Source organism: Diabrotica undecimpunctata, chromosome 7 (genome assembly GCF_040954645.1).
Source record: "Diabrotica undecimpunctata isolate CICGRU chromosome 7, icDiaUnde3, whole genome shotgun sequence".
Lineage (NCBI taxonomy): Eukaryota > Metazoa > Arthropoda > Insecta > Coleoptera > Chrysomelidae > Diabrotica > Diabrotica undecimpunctata.
This window is the reverse complement of record NC_092809.1, coordinates 119,493,192-119,507,771: the sequence shown is the minus strand read 5'-3', so window position 1 is coordinate 119,507,771 and position 14,580 is coordinate 119,493,192. Positions and strand designations below refer to the sequence as shown.

At 34.9% G+C, this 14,580-nt stretch overlaps 1 protein-coding gene across 4 annotated transcripts in view; it reads right to left on the bottom strand.

The window, feature by feature from the left end:
• Unc-115a (actin binding LIM protein Uncoordinated 115a) overlaps positions 1 to 14,580 on the bottom strand; it is a 97,978-nt gene that overhangs the window by 60,332 nt on the left and 23,066 nt on the right. For all 4 annotated transcript variants that reach the window (XM_072538065.1, XM_072538066.1, XM_072538067.1 and 1 more), the window contains exon 3: positions 5,848 to 6,031. In XM_072538065.1, the coding sequence (XP_072394166.1) occupies positions 5,848 to 6,031 (184 nt within the window). The remainder of the gene's footprint in view (positions 1 to 5,847; positions 6,032 to 14,580) is intronic.

Here is a 14,580-nt window from a genome sequence, read left to right as displayed (position 1 = left end):
TTCAAGACAAGATCCCACAAAGAGCGTACGGACTAACATTGCACCTTATTGTGTAATATTGCGCAATGTTAGATCACAACCGGTAACTATATGAATTATTCCACATAGTTACTAGTTCCGATACGACATAGTATTGTAGCATGCAGAAAATTCCTTAAACTATTTAATATTTAAGGTTTAAAAATTTTCTAGTACGTCCCTGGCCCGAGTATAAATATTCCTCAATTCTCTGTCTACATTGTGATGAAAAAAAAAAATCCAAATTTTAGTTTGTAACTGCGACTTTAAATATGGTTAAATTTATTTGTATGCGTTAGTCTTAAGATTTTAAACTGGGAATGATTCGAGTTCAAATAGCGGTTTAACAATAATTTTGGATTGTTTGATGGCAAGAAACGGTGGAGAGATGAGACGCAAAACTGGTAGCCGGTCGGTGCAATACAGATAGATCGAAGGTCGAAAGTTAGGTTGAAAAGGGTAACGAGAGTGGGCAGACGTTGGTATGTATTTTGGAGAAGCCGCCAAAATTTGTGAGAAAACGTGATTATACTCAAAGTAATGTGTCTGTTAAAGTAAGAGTAATCAGTTTTTTGTTGTCTGCCATATCTGATCTGAGATATTTGTAAAACGGCGTGTACAACAAATTTGAAATATAACCACGATGGTTCCAGTTTAATTAAGAAGCCGAGTCGAAGTCTGTGTCTAGTGCCGCCAATTTCAACCTCAAATTGTTGTCCTAATTAAGAAGCCGTTTCAGAACATTTTTCACAGTGGAGATGAATTTCTTCGAGTGGTAGTGTCATCGAATGCGATAGTCTGTGGACTAGTACGCATTTCGATGCGCATCGCCCCGCCTCGAATTTTTCCATTGGCTCTTGACCTGGAAATCCCTATTTATCGCTCGAACAGCACATATAAATATTGGCGATTTTCAGGTCAGCCAGGTCAATCCCTCACGGGCTCTCCGAGAGCTTAGTGCTCTCGGGGCTCTGCTTCCTGCATTTATTTTCCATACTCTGTGGCTGAGAATTGTTTCAACTTAACTTGGTGTTTCATTTCGACGAAGAAATTGTCATGTAAGAAATATCTTGCCTTTTTCAAGGCAAGACACCGAAGATAAATATTTTCCAAGTCCATAACCCGAAAATGGACTTAAGTAGAGGAGCTCTCGACAGTATATTCGAAGCCCTCTACAGAGCACCCGGAGACAACAGAAGGTGGTTAGACCCGTTTTTGTTCCCCCGAGGTGACAGTAGAGAGTTTGAATTCCAGTTCCTACCCCCAGAAATGTAAAGTGTAATCTAGTGAAACTCAGGTAACTTTTTTTGTTTGAACTTTTAAAGCAAAGATAGACATTTTTTATAATAATTTGCTTTCATAACAATTTAATTTGTAATAATTAATATTGTAAATTTTAAGGTGTGACCATAGCTGTTATATTATTCTGTTTCAAAATTTAATGTTGACATATGACAGCTAACTTAGTTTTATTTTTTTGACATTAGTTTGTTTTGTTTTTTAGAAAAAGGTTAACCTTTATGAATAGTTTCATTTTTAAAGATATTTTTTTATTTGTAATGATTTATTTCTGTCACAGAATATATCCTAGTAACAATTTATTGTAAGTTTTGTAGTATCTCCCACTTGTAAACGGATGTTGTAAAACGGATAGGACATAGCAAGTTTTCCTCTTTGTTATTGTATTTATATTTTTTTGTAACTATTAATATATGAGAATAAGACATAGTAAGTTTTTCTTCTTTCTTATTTTGGTATAAATCTTTGTAACTATTAATATAGTATTTTTGTGCCATTTATATTTCTAACTGTTTGTGGTGAGACAACAATAAATGTTTAATTTATTTCTCTAAACCATTTTGTTTATTTATTTAGAAAAAAAGTTTGTAAACTCTATTTTGTGTTTTTTAGGACGGAAGAACCTTTTCTTTCATCCAGCAGGAAGTTTCCTCGAAGCGCCGTTCCATTTTAAATAGCTAGAGGTCCTTCTTGTTGTTTTGTTTGTCCATGAGATTCATGTAAGTACCCTTGTGTTTCATTTTTGTAATTGTCCCAATCTAATCCCCCTGTTTCATTCACTTATCCACGACTCCAGCTCTCCAAATAAACCCTGAGCGCCGTTCGCATAAGTTTCGATTTGTTTTGCTTGCCCTATCTCCACCCCAATAATTTCTGTCCCAAATTTTCAACCCCCTATAATAATACTGTATGTGGTAGGCAAAATATCTTCGTTACAATTTGTCGCCCAACCAGTGGGACTTTTGAATATTCCTGCATCTATAGTAGTCTTAAAATAGTAAGACAGATTCCTTTTCCCCTAGCCATTTATTTCTTTAAATTTTTGCCTAGTTTTCTGCCATTTATATGAAACCCCCTCTTTCGGATAGTTCCCCAGTGTCTCACAAACAGTGTTTGTTCATATATTGTATATTAACATATGTATTATTGTATATTAACATAATATGTACTGTTGTTTTTTGATTTAATGTACTGTAGAAATGTTTGTATATATATGCTATGATATATGTATTTAATGTGTAATGAAAGCAAATATTTTGAGATTTAATATTTACATATGAATTTTAAATGATGTTTTGATATTGAAATGATTTTTAAAAGTTATTAACAGTAACAATTAACACAGTTAAACGTTCTTAAACGAACTTAGAATTATTGCTACTATTTATTAATTGGTATTTTTCGTCGAATTTCGACTTGGTAGAATTTTGTAAAAAATTACTTCTCTTTCAGGTTCACTAAGTCCCTGAGCGGGACTTAGCTGAATTTTTATAACATTTTTTCTTTTCTCTTATTTTACTAATTTGACTTAGGATAAATTTATAAATTATTTTCTCTTTCAGACACAGATTTTTGATATTTTATTTTAGGGACTCTGAAATATTTTCAGACCAAAAATAACATTATTTTCTCTCGTAAGGACTTTGAAAATATTTCTAATATTTTATTTCTTTACAGGATAAAATAACTTGTATTATTTTTCTCACCTTTTATTTTACTGTTTGGACTTTGAAATATTTCGATATAAAAATAACTTAGGATTATTCTTCACATTTCAGGTCTTTTTCGACTTAGGGAATTTTCTATTCGAAAATTGTTAATAACTATTTGTTTATTGATATTTTGTTACATGTCTTTGTTGATTCGTCCCGAAGTCACTACGACAAACATTTATATCGCATTTTGAACAAATTCTGACATTTAGAAATAACACTTGTTTTCCTAAATTTTTGAGACTTATAAAAATTTTCACTTTTTTTTTCAAGTTTTACTTTTTTTTGCTTTTTGCATTAATTAGTCTTAGGTGTGATAACTAACGACCTTCTCTTACAGATTCTTAATTCTAAGACTAATTAACACCTTATTTACAGATTCTTAGCATTAAGATAACTAACTCTTTGTTTACAAATTCTTAGTTATAAGACTAATCAACATTTATTTACAGATTCTTAGCTTTAATAACCATTTGTTTGCATTTATTTAAAAGGTATTTTCCCTCTAGCTTAGTGTCCATATACGATCTATATGACCACAGACCGTGATCCTTACATGCTCCGGTCCATCACAGCTATGGATAGTGCGACTAGACTACCTTCCCTCATTCCCGAGGGTAATATCCAGCGACACGGGTGAGTTGGAGATTGTGTACGAGAAGTAGTCATTGGTCAGTAGTTGAGAAGATTCGACCAATTGTAGTCTCAGTAGTAGACTGTTGTGTTTTGTTTCCTTTCTTTTATCTGAATGACCACAAGTGTAATACTTGTGATCAGGAGGTGCTGTTTAGATTTGTCTAGGAGCAGTCTCAATTAGTTTTCGGAGCAGGAGTTGGTTATTTTGTGTAGCTCGAAACGAAGCGCGTACGGTCCTGATTTCTCAGTCTGTCGCCAAACTACCACACACCTACCACTGTGCCGACATAAGCCCGTAAGACCAACACTGCATTCTAACTGTGGTTTCTACTACAGTAATAATAATATTGATGACAACACATAATAACACAGACATTATAATTTTTATTGCAAAACGGTCTTTATTTAATGTATAAAATTGGCTCATTCGTCCACATTCTCATCTACATCATCAACGTCGTTGCCGTCATTATCGTCTAATTCCTCCGGCACTAGAGGTGCGAGATTGTCGCACACTGTCATCTCATAGGTCCCAAAAACTGCAGAACATTTAAGTCCTGCTTTTTATTGTAACCCGCCGACTATACTCGAGCGGAGAACATGAAGCGACTATATGTAATCTATAGTAGAAACATTCAGCTTTAATTTCCCGTTTCGAACTTCCCAAAATATGGTCGAAATCGTTATATTTGGCCTTATATTCAAACGAAGTGATCAATTTTATTGATCTCACGAAAATCGTAAAAAATGGAAAAAATCGCGAAACGTTTATTTATTTAACAGCTTTATTGAAACTTTATTTGCGACAAAATAAAAAAAAAATCGGTTGCCTGTAAAGTCGGTTTTACGGGCGAAGATTTTACGTGACAACGTCTTTTTCTCGGTAGAATATTTATTGATATGAATATTATTAAATTGCACAATAGGAACAAGGAATTGAATGAAAATAAGAATTGCACAAATTTTAACTATAGAAATATATTTTGTTTACTAAAACATTGTACATGTAAACTTAAACTTAACTAATTTCTATTTGAGTGATTTTGTTGAGGATAGGACGATGATAGGAGAAATATGAAATGAAAGGAAGTATTTCTGCTGTAATGTGTCTTGAACGCCAAGAACGCTCGAGAAAGACAGAGACACAAGCACGGAAGCACGCACCGATTCAACGCGCCTAATTCTCTAGTGCTGCGCGCGAAGCGGACCGATCATGTTTGAGTGGGAGAGAGACGCAAGGCATTCGCCGGTCCGGCGGGCCTCTCTCTCGTTCGGTGAGAGAGGTGAGACATTTTTTTCTATGGTGTACAGGTTCTTGAGAAATCGATGTTTTCCGTTTTCCCCCTACGACGGTTGGTTTTAGGGAGAAGACCGGGGGTAGAAGTGGAAAACTTTCTTTGCATCTTTTCTGGAGACCGAAAGTTGACATCCAGAGCAAAATCCTGCTTGTTCGTCCCGTTTTTAGATCAAATCTCTGAAGATTGGACTATTATCATGTCGTTCAAAAAATTTCTACTCATAAGAACGTTAGTTGGAGAACAATAACGGACAATCAAGGATCATTTCAATTAAACAATCAAATCTACTACAATAAATCTGATATATTGTCGAAAAAAAAATATCATTGAGCAATAGTTGCTGATGTATATAAATATAATTCCCAAAAATGAGATCCGTTCGGTAAATTTTATGTTTCTACTTTTTTATTTTCATGATACTTCATGATATTAATAAAAAACAAATTCGGAAAATACGTTTTTCGTACAGTTATGCAGTTTTCGATACATGCAAATGTCGCATCACGTGTTAACGTAATAGTATGGTGAATATAATAAAAAAATAACTTTCAACAGTTTGGCGAACTTAAGTATTACCACATTAGTGATTCACGGTCATGTGTTGGGATTATATCATACCGGAGTGATCAAAGGTTAACTACAAGGATGCCTGACGCAAGTTTTAACAACTAACATAATAAACATTATCTTAACTGTTCTATAAAAAGTCCGAAATAAATTAACATAATGATTTTGTTTAAAATGACCATCAATTTAACAGTACCATTTGAAAATTACGGCAAATTTAATTTTAAACACACAGCCAAACTTTTGCATAATAAATACATTAACTGGATTATTAAACACAGGTATAATTAAATTAAATTAAATAATCTAGTACTTACCGTTGGCACTATTGGTAGTTGGACTACTTTTTGGAGTGGCGTTTTGGGTAGGTATTTGAACACATTTTGGACAAAGCACCTCTTTGCCGGTGTACGTAACTTTTTCTCCTGACGGGAAGCTTTGCTTACATCTATCGCAAGTAAAGCATTTTTGATGGTAAGTTTTCCCTAAAGCGGTTACTACCTGAAAATAAAAAAAAACACATATTTTATATTATGGTTGATTTACAGAAACATCAGTGAGTACACTTTGTTGGGTCAGAAAGTAAAACTACTGAAGATGCTTATGAATTAGCTAAAAAAAGTCATTAAAAAAGGAAATGTTAACAATCAAATCATTAGATGTTTTAATAATCGTTCTTATTCGATCAGTACTTGGTATATTCGAAGCATGTATCAATTAGGTAAGGTAGGTAAAAACATTGATATTTTAGGATATAACCAAATTCGATTGCCGAATTCCGGAAAAACAGTCAAAGGTGATCTATTACCCTGGAGATAACAAAACAAGTAACAGAAATGAATAGTAAAAGTAAATAGTAAAGTCATTCAAGTACATTCAAGTCAACAAGATATAAAACATCTTGAAGAAAATCCCAAAAAAGGAGCCAGTATATATTATTGAAGATTTTACCGCCAAGGTCGGAAAATTGAAAATGAACCACATTTGAGACATATTGTCGGGTCATTTGGCTTGTGCATTGGAAACAACAGAGGAGAACGTCTCATACAGTTAGCGAGTGAAAACAATGTAGTGATAACAAATATATTTTATAAACACACTCTAAGAAAACAATCAACATGGACTAGTCCACATAAAGAACACAAACATCAAATCAACTACATACTCGTGCGGAAAAGATGGAAAAACTTAATAATAAATGAATGCCCGCCCCGAATAAGGTTGTAACTCTCAATATTTGTGAATCGGTGTTATTAGCGGAATAAGGTTATAATCATAATTTCTGTTATACTGGAATACAATCGCTAGCAGAAAATCACATCATTTCATGTTTATGAGAGCATTCAAGTCGAGCCGCGGCGAATAAGGTTGTAACATCATTAGAAATATTAGACACGGGGGATGAAGCATATGTTAATGTGTGGACACAGTAAAACAATTAAATAAAAAAAGAAAAACGCTACGAGACACTGGGAAGCAATGTTTCCAGAAAAGGTAAACGTAAGTACGAAAAATTGTATCTATTTCCTGATGTTTAATTAACTAACTAGCTTTAGATATATAAATTAGGTTAACGAGGTTAATATAGGTCCTTTTTTTTTAAATATGTTAACACTACTGGAGCGTGTCAAACTTTACATTTTTAAAACGCTTGCATAAAAATGTGTTTAATCCTAATTGAAAGCAACTTTTAAATTTTAATTAACCATAAAAAAATAAATTTTAATACAAAAATAAGTAAACTGAAATTTTGTTGGCAACTGTGTTTTGCTTCAACGCGTTTTTTGTTGCAGGCTAGAACTTGTCGCTGTAAATATGGGTGTGACGAAATTAACTTGAAGTAAAAACAACTGCTTTTTAAACAATTCTACAGTGTTAGCTACGATATACAAACAATGTTGTTACGCCAATATATAGATTTAGTAGATGTGAAACGTGTATGAAAATATACGTGTATGTCAAAAAACTCTATGTTCCATATTAAAAGTTACGCCCAGACGTAACCAAAAATTGCAAGAAAAAATTAAGTTTAATCAAACAGTGTCTGATCAAAGAGGAAAACATAAAAATATACTACATGAAGTAAAAGTAGCTGTAAGAGAGCACAATAAATATTTTCCAAAAGAAGTGAGCCACTATTCCTTATACACTCTTTAACACTCAAAAGCTTATTTTGCATCCAGACCTATCTATAAACAAAATGTATCTACTTTTGAAGGCAAAATTTCCCATTTTTCGTTGCAGTGAAAATCTCTACCGATACATATTTAATTCCGAATTCAACTTGAGATTTGGCACACCTAGATCGGACACCTGCGCTCGATGCGATAAGTTTTATGTTGAGCTTGTATGTGCCAAATCTGATCGCGAAATGCAGTGACTTCAAATCGAAAGCAAGCTACACCACGCAAAAGCAGAACAAGCATATGATACCTTAAACGAGGATATAGAATTAGCTAAAAATAATCCCAATATTATTGTTCTATGTACAGATATACAGCAGGTACTGTTTTGTCCGACGCTAAAACATTCTAACATATTCTACCAACGTCAATATTCATGTCATAACCAAACAATCCACAATATGGGTACAAACGAGGGTTTTATGTGTCTGTGGCATGAAATTGTAGCAAAAAGAGGTTCAACTGAAACAACATCCTTCCTACTGAAGTACATTACCACTAACTTTAAGCCCACAGAAAAAAAAAAACAGAAAGAAAATAAATTGCCTGGTCAGACCGATGTATAGGACAAAATAATAATTGGCGTAGCATTGCATCGCGTAGTTTACATTGCGTAGTTTACATCGACTACCAAGAGAACGACTTTTCACACCATGCTGAACACGGATGGCAAACTGCTAAAATCAACGGAAGATAAACTGAAAGAATGGGAAAACTATATTAAAATTCTTTTTCACGACATACGAGAAGAACCAAGATTGGAAAATAACAACGAAGGGTCAACAATTCTGAAATCTGAAATCATAAATGCAATTAATCATCTTAAAACAAATTAAAGCCCAGGTCCAGACGGAATATACCCAGAAACGTTAAAATTAATCAGCGAAGAAAATATCGAAATATTTGTCCTTTTATTCAATCGCATTTATGATACAGGCAAAATATCCCAAGATTGGCTGGAGTCAATATTCATCCCACTACCAAAAAAGCCAAACCCACAACACTGCAATGAGTTCCGTCTGATAAGCCTTATGAGTCATACAGTAAAAGTCCTACTAAAAATCGTACATAATCGTATCCATAGAAAGTGCGAAACAATCATCGGAGACGATCAGTTTGGATTCAGAGCCGGCATGGGAACGAGAGAAGCCCTGTTCAGTTTACTAGTTCTCGCCCAAAAATGCTACGACCAACAGAAAGATATATTTATATGCTTTATAGACTTCGAAAAAGCATTTGATAGAATAAGACACGACGTACTATTAGAACGTTTGCAAGAAGTCGGTTTAGATGGAAAAGACATCAAATTCTTAAAAAACTTGTACTGGAACCAAAACGCCAGAGTTAGGATCGAAGGTTCCACATCCGCAGAAGTAGAAATTAGGAGGGGAGTTAGACAGGGATGTGTTCTGTCGCCTCTGCTGTTTAATCTTTACTCCGAGTTTCTATTTAAAGAAGCATTGGAGGATTCCAAGGATGGAGTCAATGTGAATGGCGTAAATATCAACAGTATCAGATACGCCGATGATACAGTGTTAATTGCGGATTCCGACTTAGGTCTACAACGACTCATCGACAAGACCAACTCGACCTGTGAGCAATTTGGTATGAAAATAAACATTAAAAAAACCAAAGTGATGTCAATCCGAAAAAATCAAAACGTACCTCAACCTTGCACAATAAATGGGCACATTTTAGAACAGGTCAATAGATTTAAGTACCTGGGATGTTGGATCGATAGCAGCCTAAATCCTGATCTAGAAATAAGATCGAGAATAGAACAGGCCAGAAAATCTTTCGAAAAAATAAAAAAACTGCTTTGTGATTCTCGAATAAAACTCGAAATTCGACTACGTTTATCAAAATGCTACGTCTGGTCGACTCTTCTATATGCAGTTGAAACGTGGACCCTTAAAACATCAACCGTAAATAAATTGGAGGCCTTTGAAATGTGGATCTACCGGAGAATACTCAAAATTTCATGGACATCGCATACCTCAAACGAAGAAGTGCTGTATAGAATAGGCAAGGAAAGAGAACTTTTTAACACAGTAAAAGTTAGAAAAACATCATACCTAGGCCACATACTGAGAAATAATAAGTACCAATATGCCCAACTTATAGTGAAAGGAAAAATCGAGGGAAAGAGAGGCCTAGGAAGGAAAAGACTATCGTGGCTCAGAAACATCCGACAATGGACAGGGCTAAATTTTGAACAGCTAATAAGAACAGCTGAAGATAGAGAAGAGTTTAAAATTGTAGTAGCCAACCTCCATTGAGGAGAGGGCACTTTAAGAAGAAAGCATTGCATTATATCAGTACCTGGTCACTATGAGATATTTTACAACTGTGGAGCAAAAGTATTTAATTAGCGGACATAGCTTCTTGCCCTGCGATAGGGATTTCGCTCTTATTGAGCGTAAGAAAAAAACAGCAACAGTGTATCATCCAAAAGATTGGATGGAAGTTATAGCCAATGCAAGACCCTCTAAGGCATTTATTGTGTGTTTTCTTGAGAGGACCGATTTTAAAGACTTAATTATAATCGAGTCAGCTTTATTGAAAAACAAGACTAAAACAACTGAAGCGGTATGGTACAAAATTACCAGTGATGATCCTATAAATCTATTATGTCTAGAAAGCCACAATGTATTGCAACCTTGTACTTCCCATTTTTTGGCTAAAAAAGAGGGAGTTAAAAATCGTTCTTTGCCACCATTCCAATTGAAAGTCTTCCTCTGTTGTATAAGAATCCTTTGCCAGTAAAGAAAGAAAAAAAAAAAAAAGAAAGTGGATATGTGTGCTTATATTCCTAATCCAGAATATAGGGAATTTTATTTAAACCTTACTTCAACGGAAAATTAAAAATAATTTTTTATTATCTTTGTTAATAATGTAGGTTTATATAAATAAATATAGGTATAGGTGTTCCTTGAAAAATAAATATCATTTTCATAACAAGCAGTCATATTTGTCTTATTTCCTTACGTTTCCACACTATGTTAAAAGGTTGTAACCAACGCATTTTGATGAATTTCAGTGATGTTACAACCTTGTTCCACTAAACTAATTTTCTATCGCCGTATATAGCCTTAAGTTTTTTTATATATAAAACTTTATGCTATATTATCCTCTCATACATCTTTTTGTTTTCCTTATCCAATAATAAAAAGTACATAATTGATCTTAAATTTGATTACAAAGGAAAAAACGTTTCCTGCCAAAACATGATTCTGTGGGTTACAACCTTATTCGGGACGGCCATTCAAATGTAAAAGCTATCCCCGGAGCATAGTGTGGACCAGATCATAAGCTGCTGAAAATGAACTGAAGATCTCCAACACGATGGGCAGACTAAATGAAGACTCTGGTTTTTGCTGATTATTCAACATTTTCGTTTTATCGATATCAAGACTCGTTACTACATTTCTGCTAGTCATTTCGATTCGATTAATTAGCCTTTGGAGTCCTTCTGCACTATCAGCAAGAGCAACAGTATCTTTAGCGTGTCGAAAATTATAAATATTCCACTTACCAAAAGTCTGTCTTCAATATTTGCCATCACCTCTCTAAATAGATATTCAGAACTAAGGATCTGACTATATAATATATAATATACACAGAAATGCGAGGAACACTGTAAAACTACAAGACAGGAGTAACGAAATACAAATGGAAAACGGTGAATATTGATGGAGGAAGACTGTATACACCACTTGAGTTACGCCGATGACATAGCGGACGAACTGATATCCAACTGATCTAGACCGTGATAGAAGATCTTGAAACCGCATGTACTTAAACAGGGTTAAAAATAAAGTTCACTAAAACAAGAATCATGACGAAATTCATATCAATGTATTACCCACAAGGATGTTTTGTGTGGTAAAATACTTCCCTTCGGACATATCACAAAAATTGTCAACTCTATTCGAGCAACGCCTTTGCAACACCGCCTTTTCAAGGCTTTTTTTAGAAAATTCTTAACCTATTCTTGTTCTACATAATGAAGTATATTGGCTCAGTAACGGTAAAGTTCTTGCAAGATTTATAAATTTAATTTTTTTTTTAATTCCTTGTGGAGACATATTACAATCTGTTCGTATAGTGGAACAATCAGTAATTTATTTTTGACCTAATTTACTACATGAATATTAGGCTAAAGTCTTACTCAACAATAGTATTTAGTTCTTAACAGCTAAACGCCTTTTACACTATGATCAACCTGTACTTTTCATAGTGCTTCCCGAACAATACTCTGCTTTTTTTAGGTCACTTCATATTTCACTGAACTAACTCATGGTTTGGTCATCTTGAGTCATCTGGTCTGGTTTGTGTTGTTAAGTAACTGAAGTACCTGTACATTCACGTGACGATGGAGATTATTTTCAGGGCCTCGGGCATATTTGGAGATGGTCTGTCGAACCGTTTCAATCCCTAAGTCTTTGTGGATGTTATTGTTTCTAATGTAGCAGGGGGCATCTACGTTATTCCTCAGTACATTGTTCTGAAAGTATTAAATGAGCTGAATGTTATTTTTGCTGGCACAGTCCCATAGTTACTATAACTCCAAACAGGCTTAATAATCTCATTTTTTTTATGTCTGATTCCAAGCTCTTGTCTTTTCTTTTTGACATGTGAAGCCTTGCATCAAGAGTGATGCCCAGATATTTTGCAGTATTTTCGTATAGAACCTTGATTATTCTGACGGGAATGCGCTGACCCCTTCTATTAGTGAATTCGACACGAATCGATTTGGTTTCGTTTAACTTGATTCTCCACTCTTTAGTCCAATTATTGACCTGGTCTAGATCATTTTGCAGATGTTGCTCTGTTTCCTCATGGTTATTTCCAACTGATATCATTGACGTATCATCAGCGAATGTAGCAATTGTATCTTTATTTAGTTCAGATATGTCTTTGGTCTATAAAAGGTAGAGAACTGGCCCAAGAACGCTTCCTTGTAAGACATCAGCTCATATTTGTCTCATATCAGAACATGCTGCTTCCACCGCCTGCTTGATTTTGAAGGACCTGTCTGATATATATGATTCTAGTAGTAAAGAATACTGTTCTGGAATGTAGCTGCGGAGTTTATGTATTAATCTTCTGTCACAATCTGTCCAAAGCTGGAGCCATCAGGAAAATCATACACTTGATCAATAGTAGAATGGCTTTCTCTAAATCCAAATTGATAAGGCGGAATTAGATTCTTCTTTGATTATTAGTTTAAGCCTTTTCAGTAGCAACTTTTCATAAAGTTTTGATATCACGAGAAGTAATAATATGGTCTATATTTACGACACTTCATGTGGTGGTTTGAAAGATTTGGGCATCATCATCACTTCTGTGACTCTCTAGATCTTCGTGACATATTCCAGTATGAGACATTGAAGAGGTGGGTTAGTTTTAAAATAATTGTTTTTCCTCTAACGAGGTCAAAGCCAGGTGCTTTTTACGGGTTGATGTTGTGTTTTATCTCTGCTTCTAGTTTTTTAGGAGTAACAGGGCTGATTCTCTACCAACATTTATTTCAATTTTAGCTTGTAGTTCTTCTTCATTATGTGGCTGAAGCTGGTGCAATGTGGTTTAGCTTTTTGTTCATTACTGCATGCCCAACTACCATCACTGTTTCTAACAGAAGGATTTCGGTAGTGTGAGTGCCAAAAAACGTCCGCGACCAGAAAAAACCTGGATCTGAAGATAACACAACTCACAATGGGAAAATATATCCGGTCAAACACATGGCAAGATATATATTGGATAGACATGTACTCATAGGACTGAAGTACTGAGGAAAGCAAGTAGAAATCAGCTCAGCGTCATAACAGGCTTCTTTACTGGCCATGCGCCAGTTAAGGGACATCTGCATATAATAGGACCGCTTCATGGAGACTGGAGCTGCAGACTCTGAAACAGAGAATCTGAAACAGTCAACCATATTTGGCATGACTGAGAAGCATTGGATCACAGGCGGCAAACACCTTTTGGAGACAACAAAGTGACTCCAAATATATATGATAACCATCCACTAGACCTGTATTTGACAGTTTCAGAAACCTGGAATGGATTACAATTGACTAAAATATACCGGTTTATAAAAGACGCTTCCATAAGAAAAAAAAATGCAAATTCTTTTGTTCTGCGTGATTGATCTCTTAAGCCGTTTTGACTCTCTAGTGAAATTTTTATTTTCTTTATTTATCGTATGGCACTTGACAAATTATATTTAAATTTACATATATTTTGTATAAAACAAAATACATATATTAACAAACGAACATCTAACTTATTTATATAGTCTATCGACTCTGGAGTCGCCATTAGGAAATCCTCTGACCTGCCATGATAGGATCTTGTGGGACACTGTTCTGTGATGTGACAGATGGTTTGTGGTTGTCCACAGTAACAGAGTGGGGATGGTCGTTTACCCCATTTGTGCATCATGTAACCGCATCTGCCGTGTGGGTTCTGATTCGTTTCAGCATAGTCTATGTGTTGCGTGGTAAGTCAAAACCTGGTGGTTTTTGTGTGATGCAAGGTAAGCTGCTATTTTGTTGTTCCATCCATTCTCGAGTCCAAGTGGTCGTTAAGTTGAACTCATTTTCAACAGCAATCTGTGCTGTTTTTATTGGCGGTCGTCTGGATAGACGCTATAGATGCTGCCAACTGTAACCGTTGGCAGCATCTATATCTTGATGGATTGACAGGATCTCGTTACTAAGATCTTTCTGTACTCACTAGTTAGGGAGTGTATGCGCCGAAGTTTGGGTGGTGGAATGTGGCTTAGTACTGGGAGCCATTGCGTAGGGGTGGATTTTATAACGCCAGCAATCATTTTCATTTTTAATTGTTCAATTGAGCATC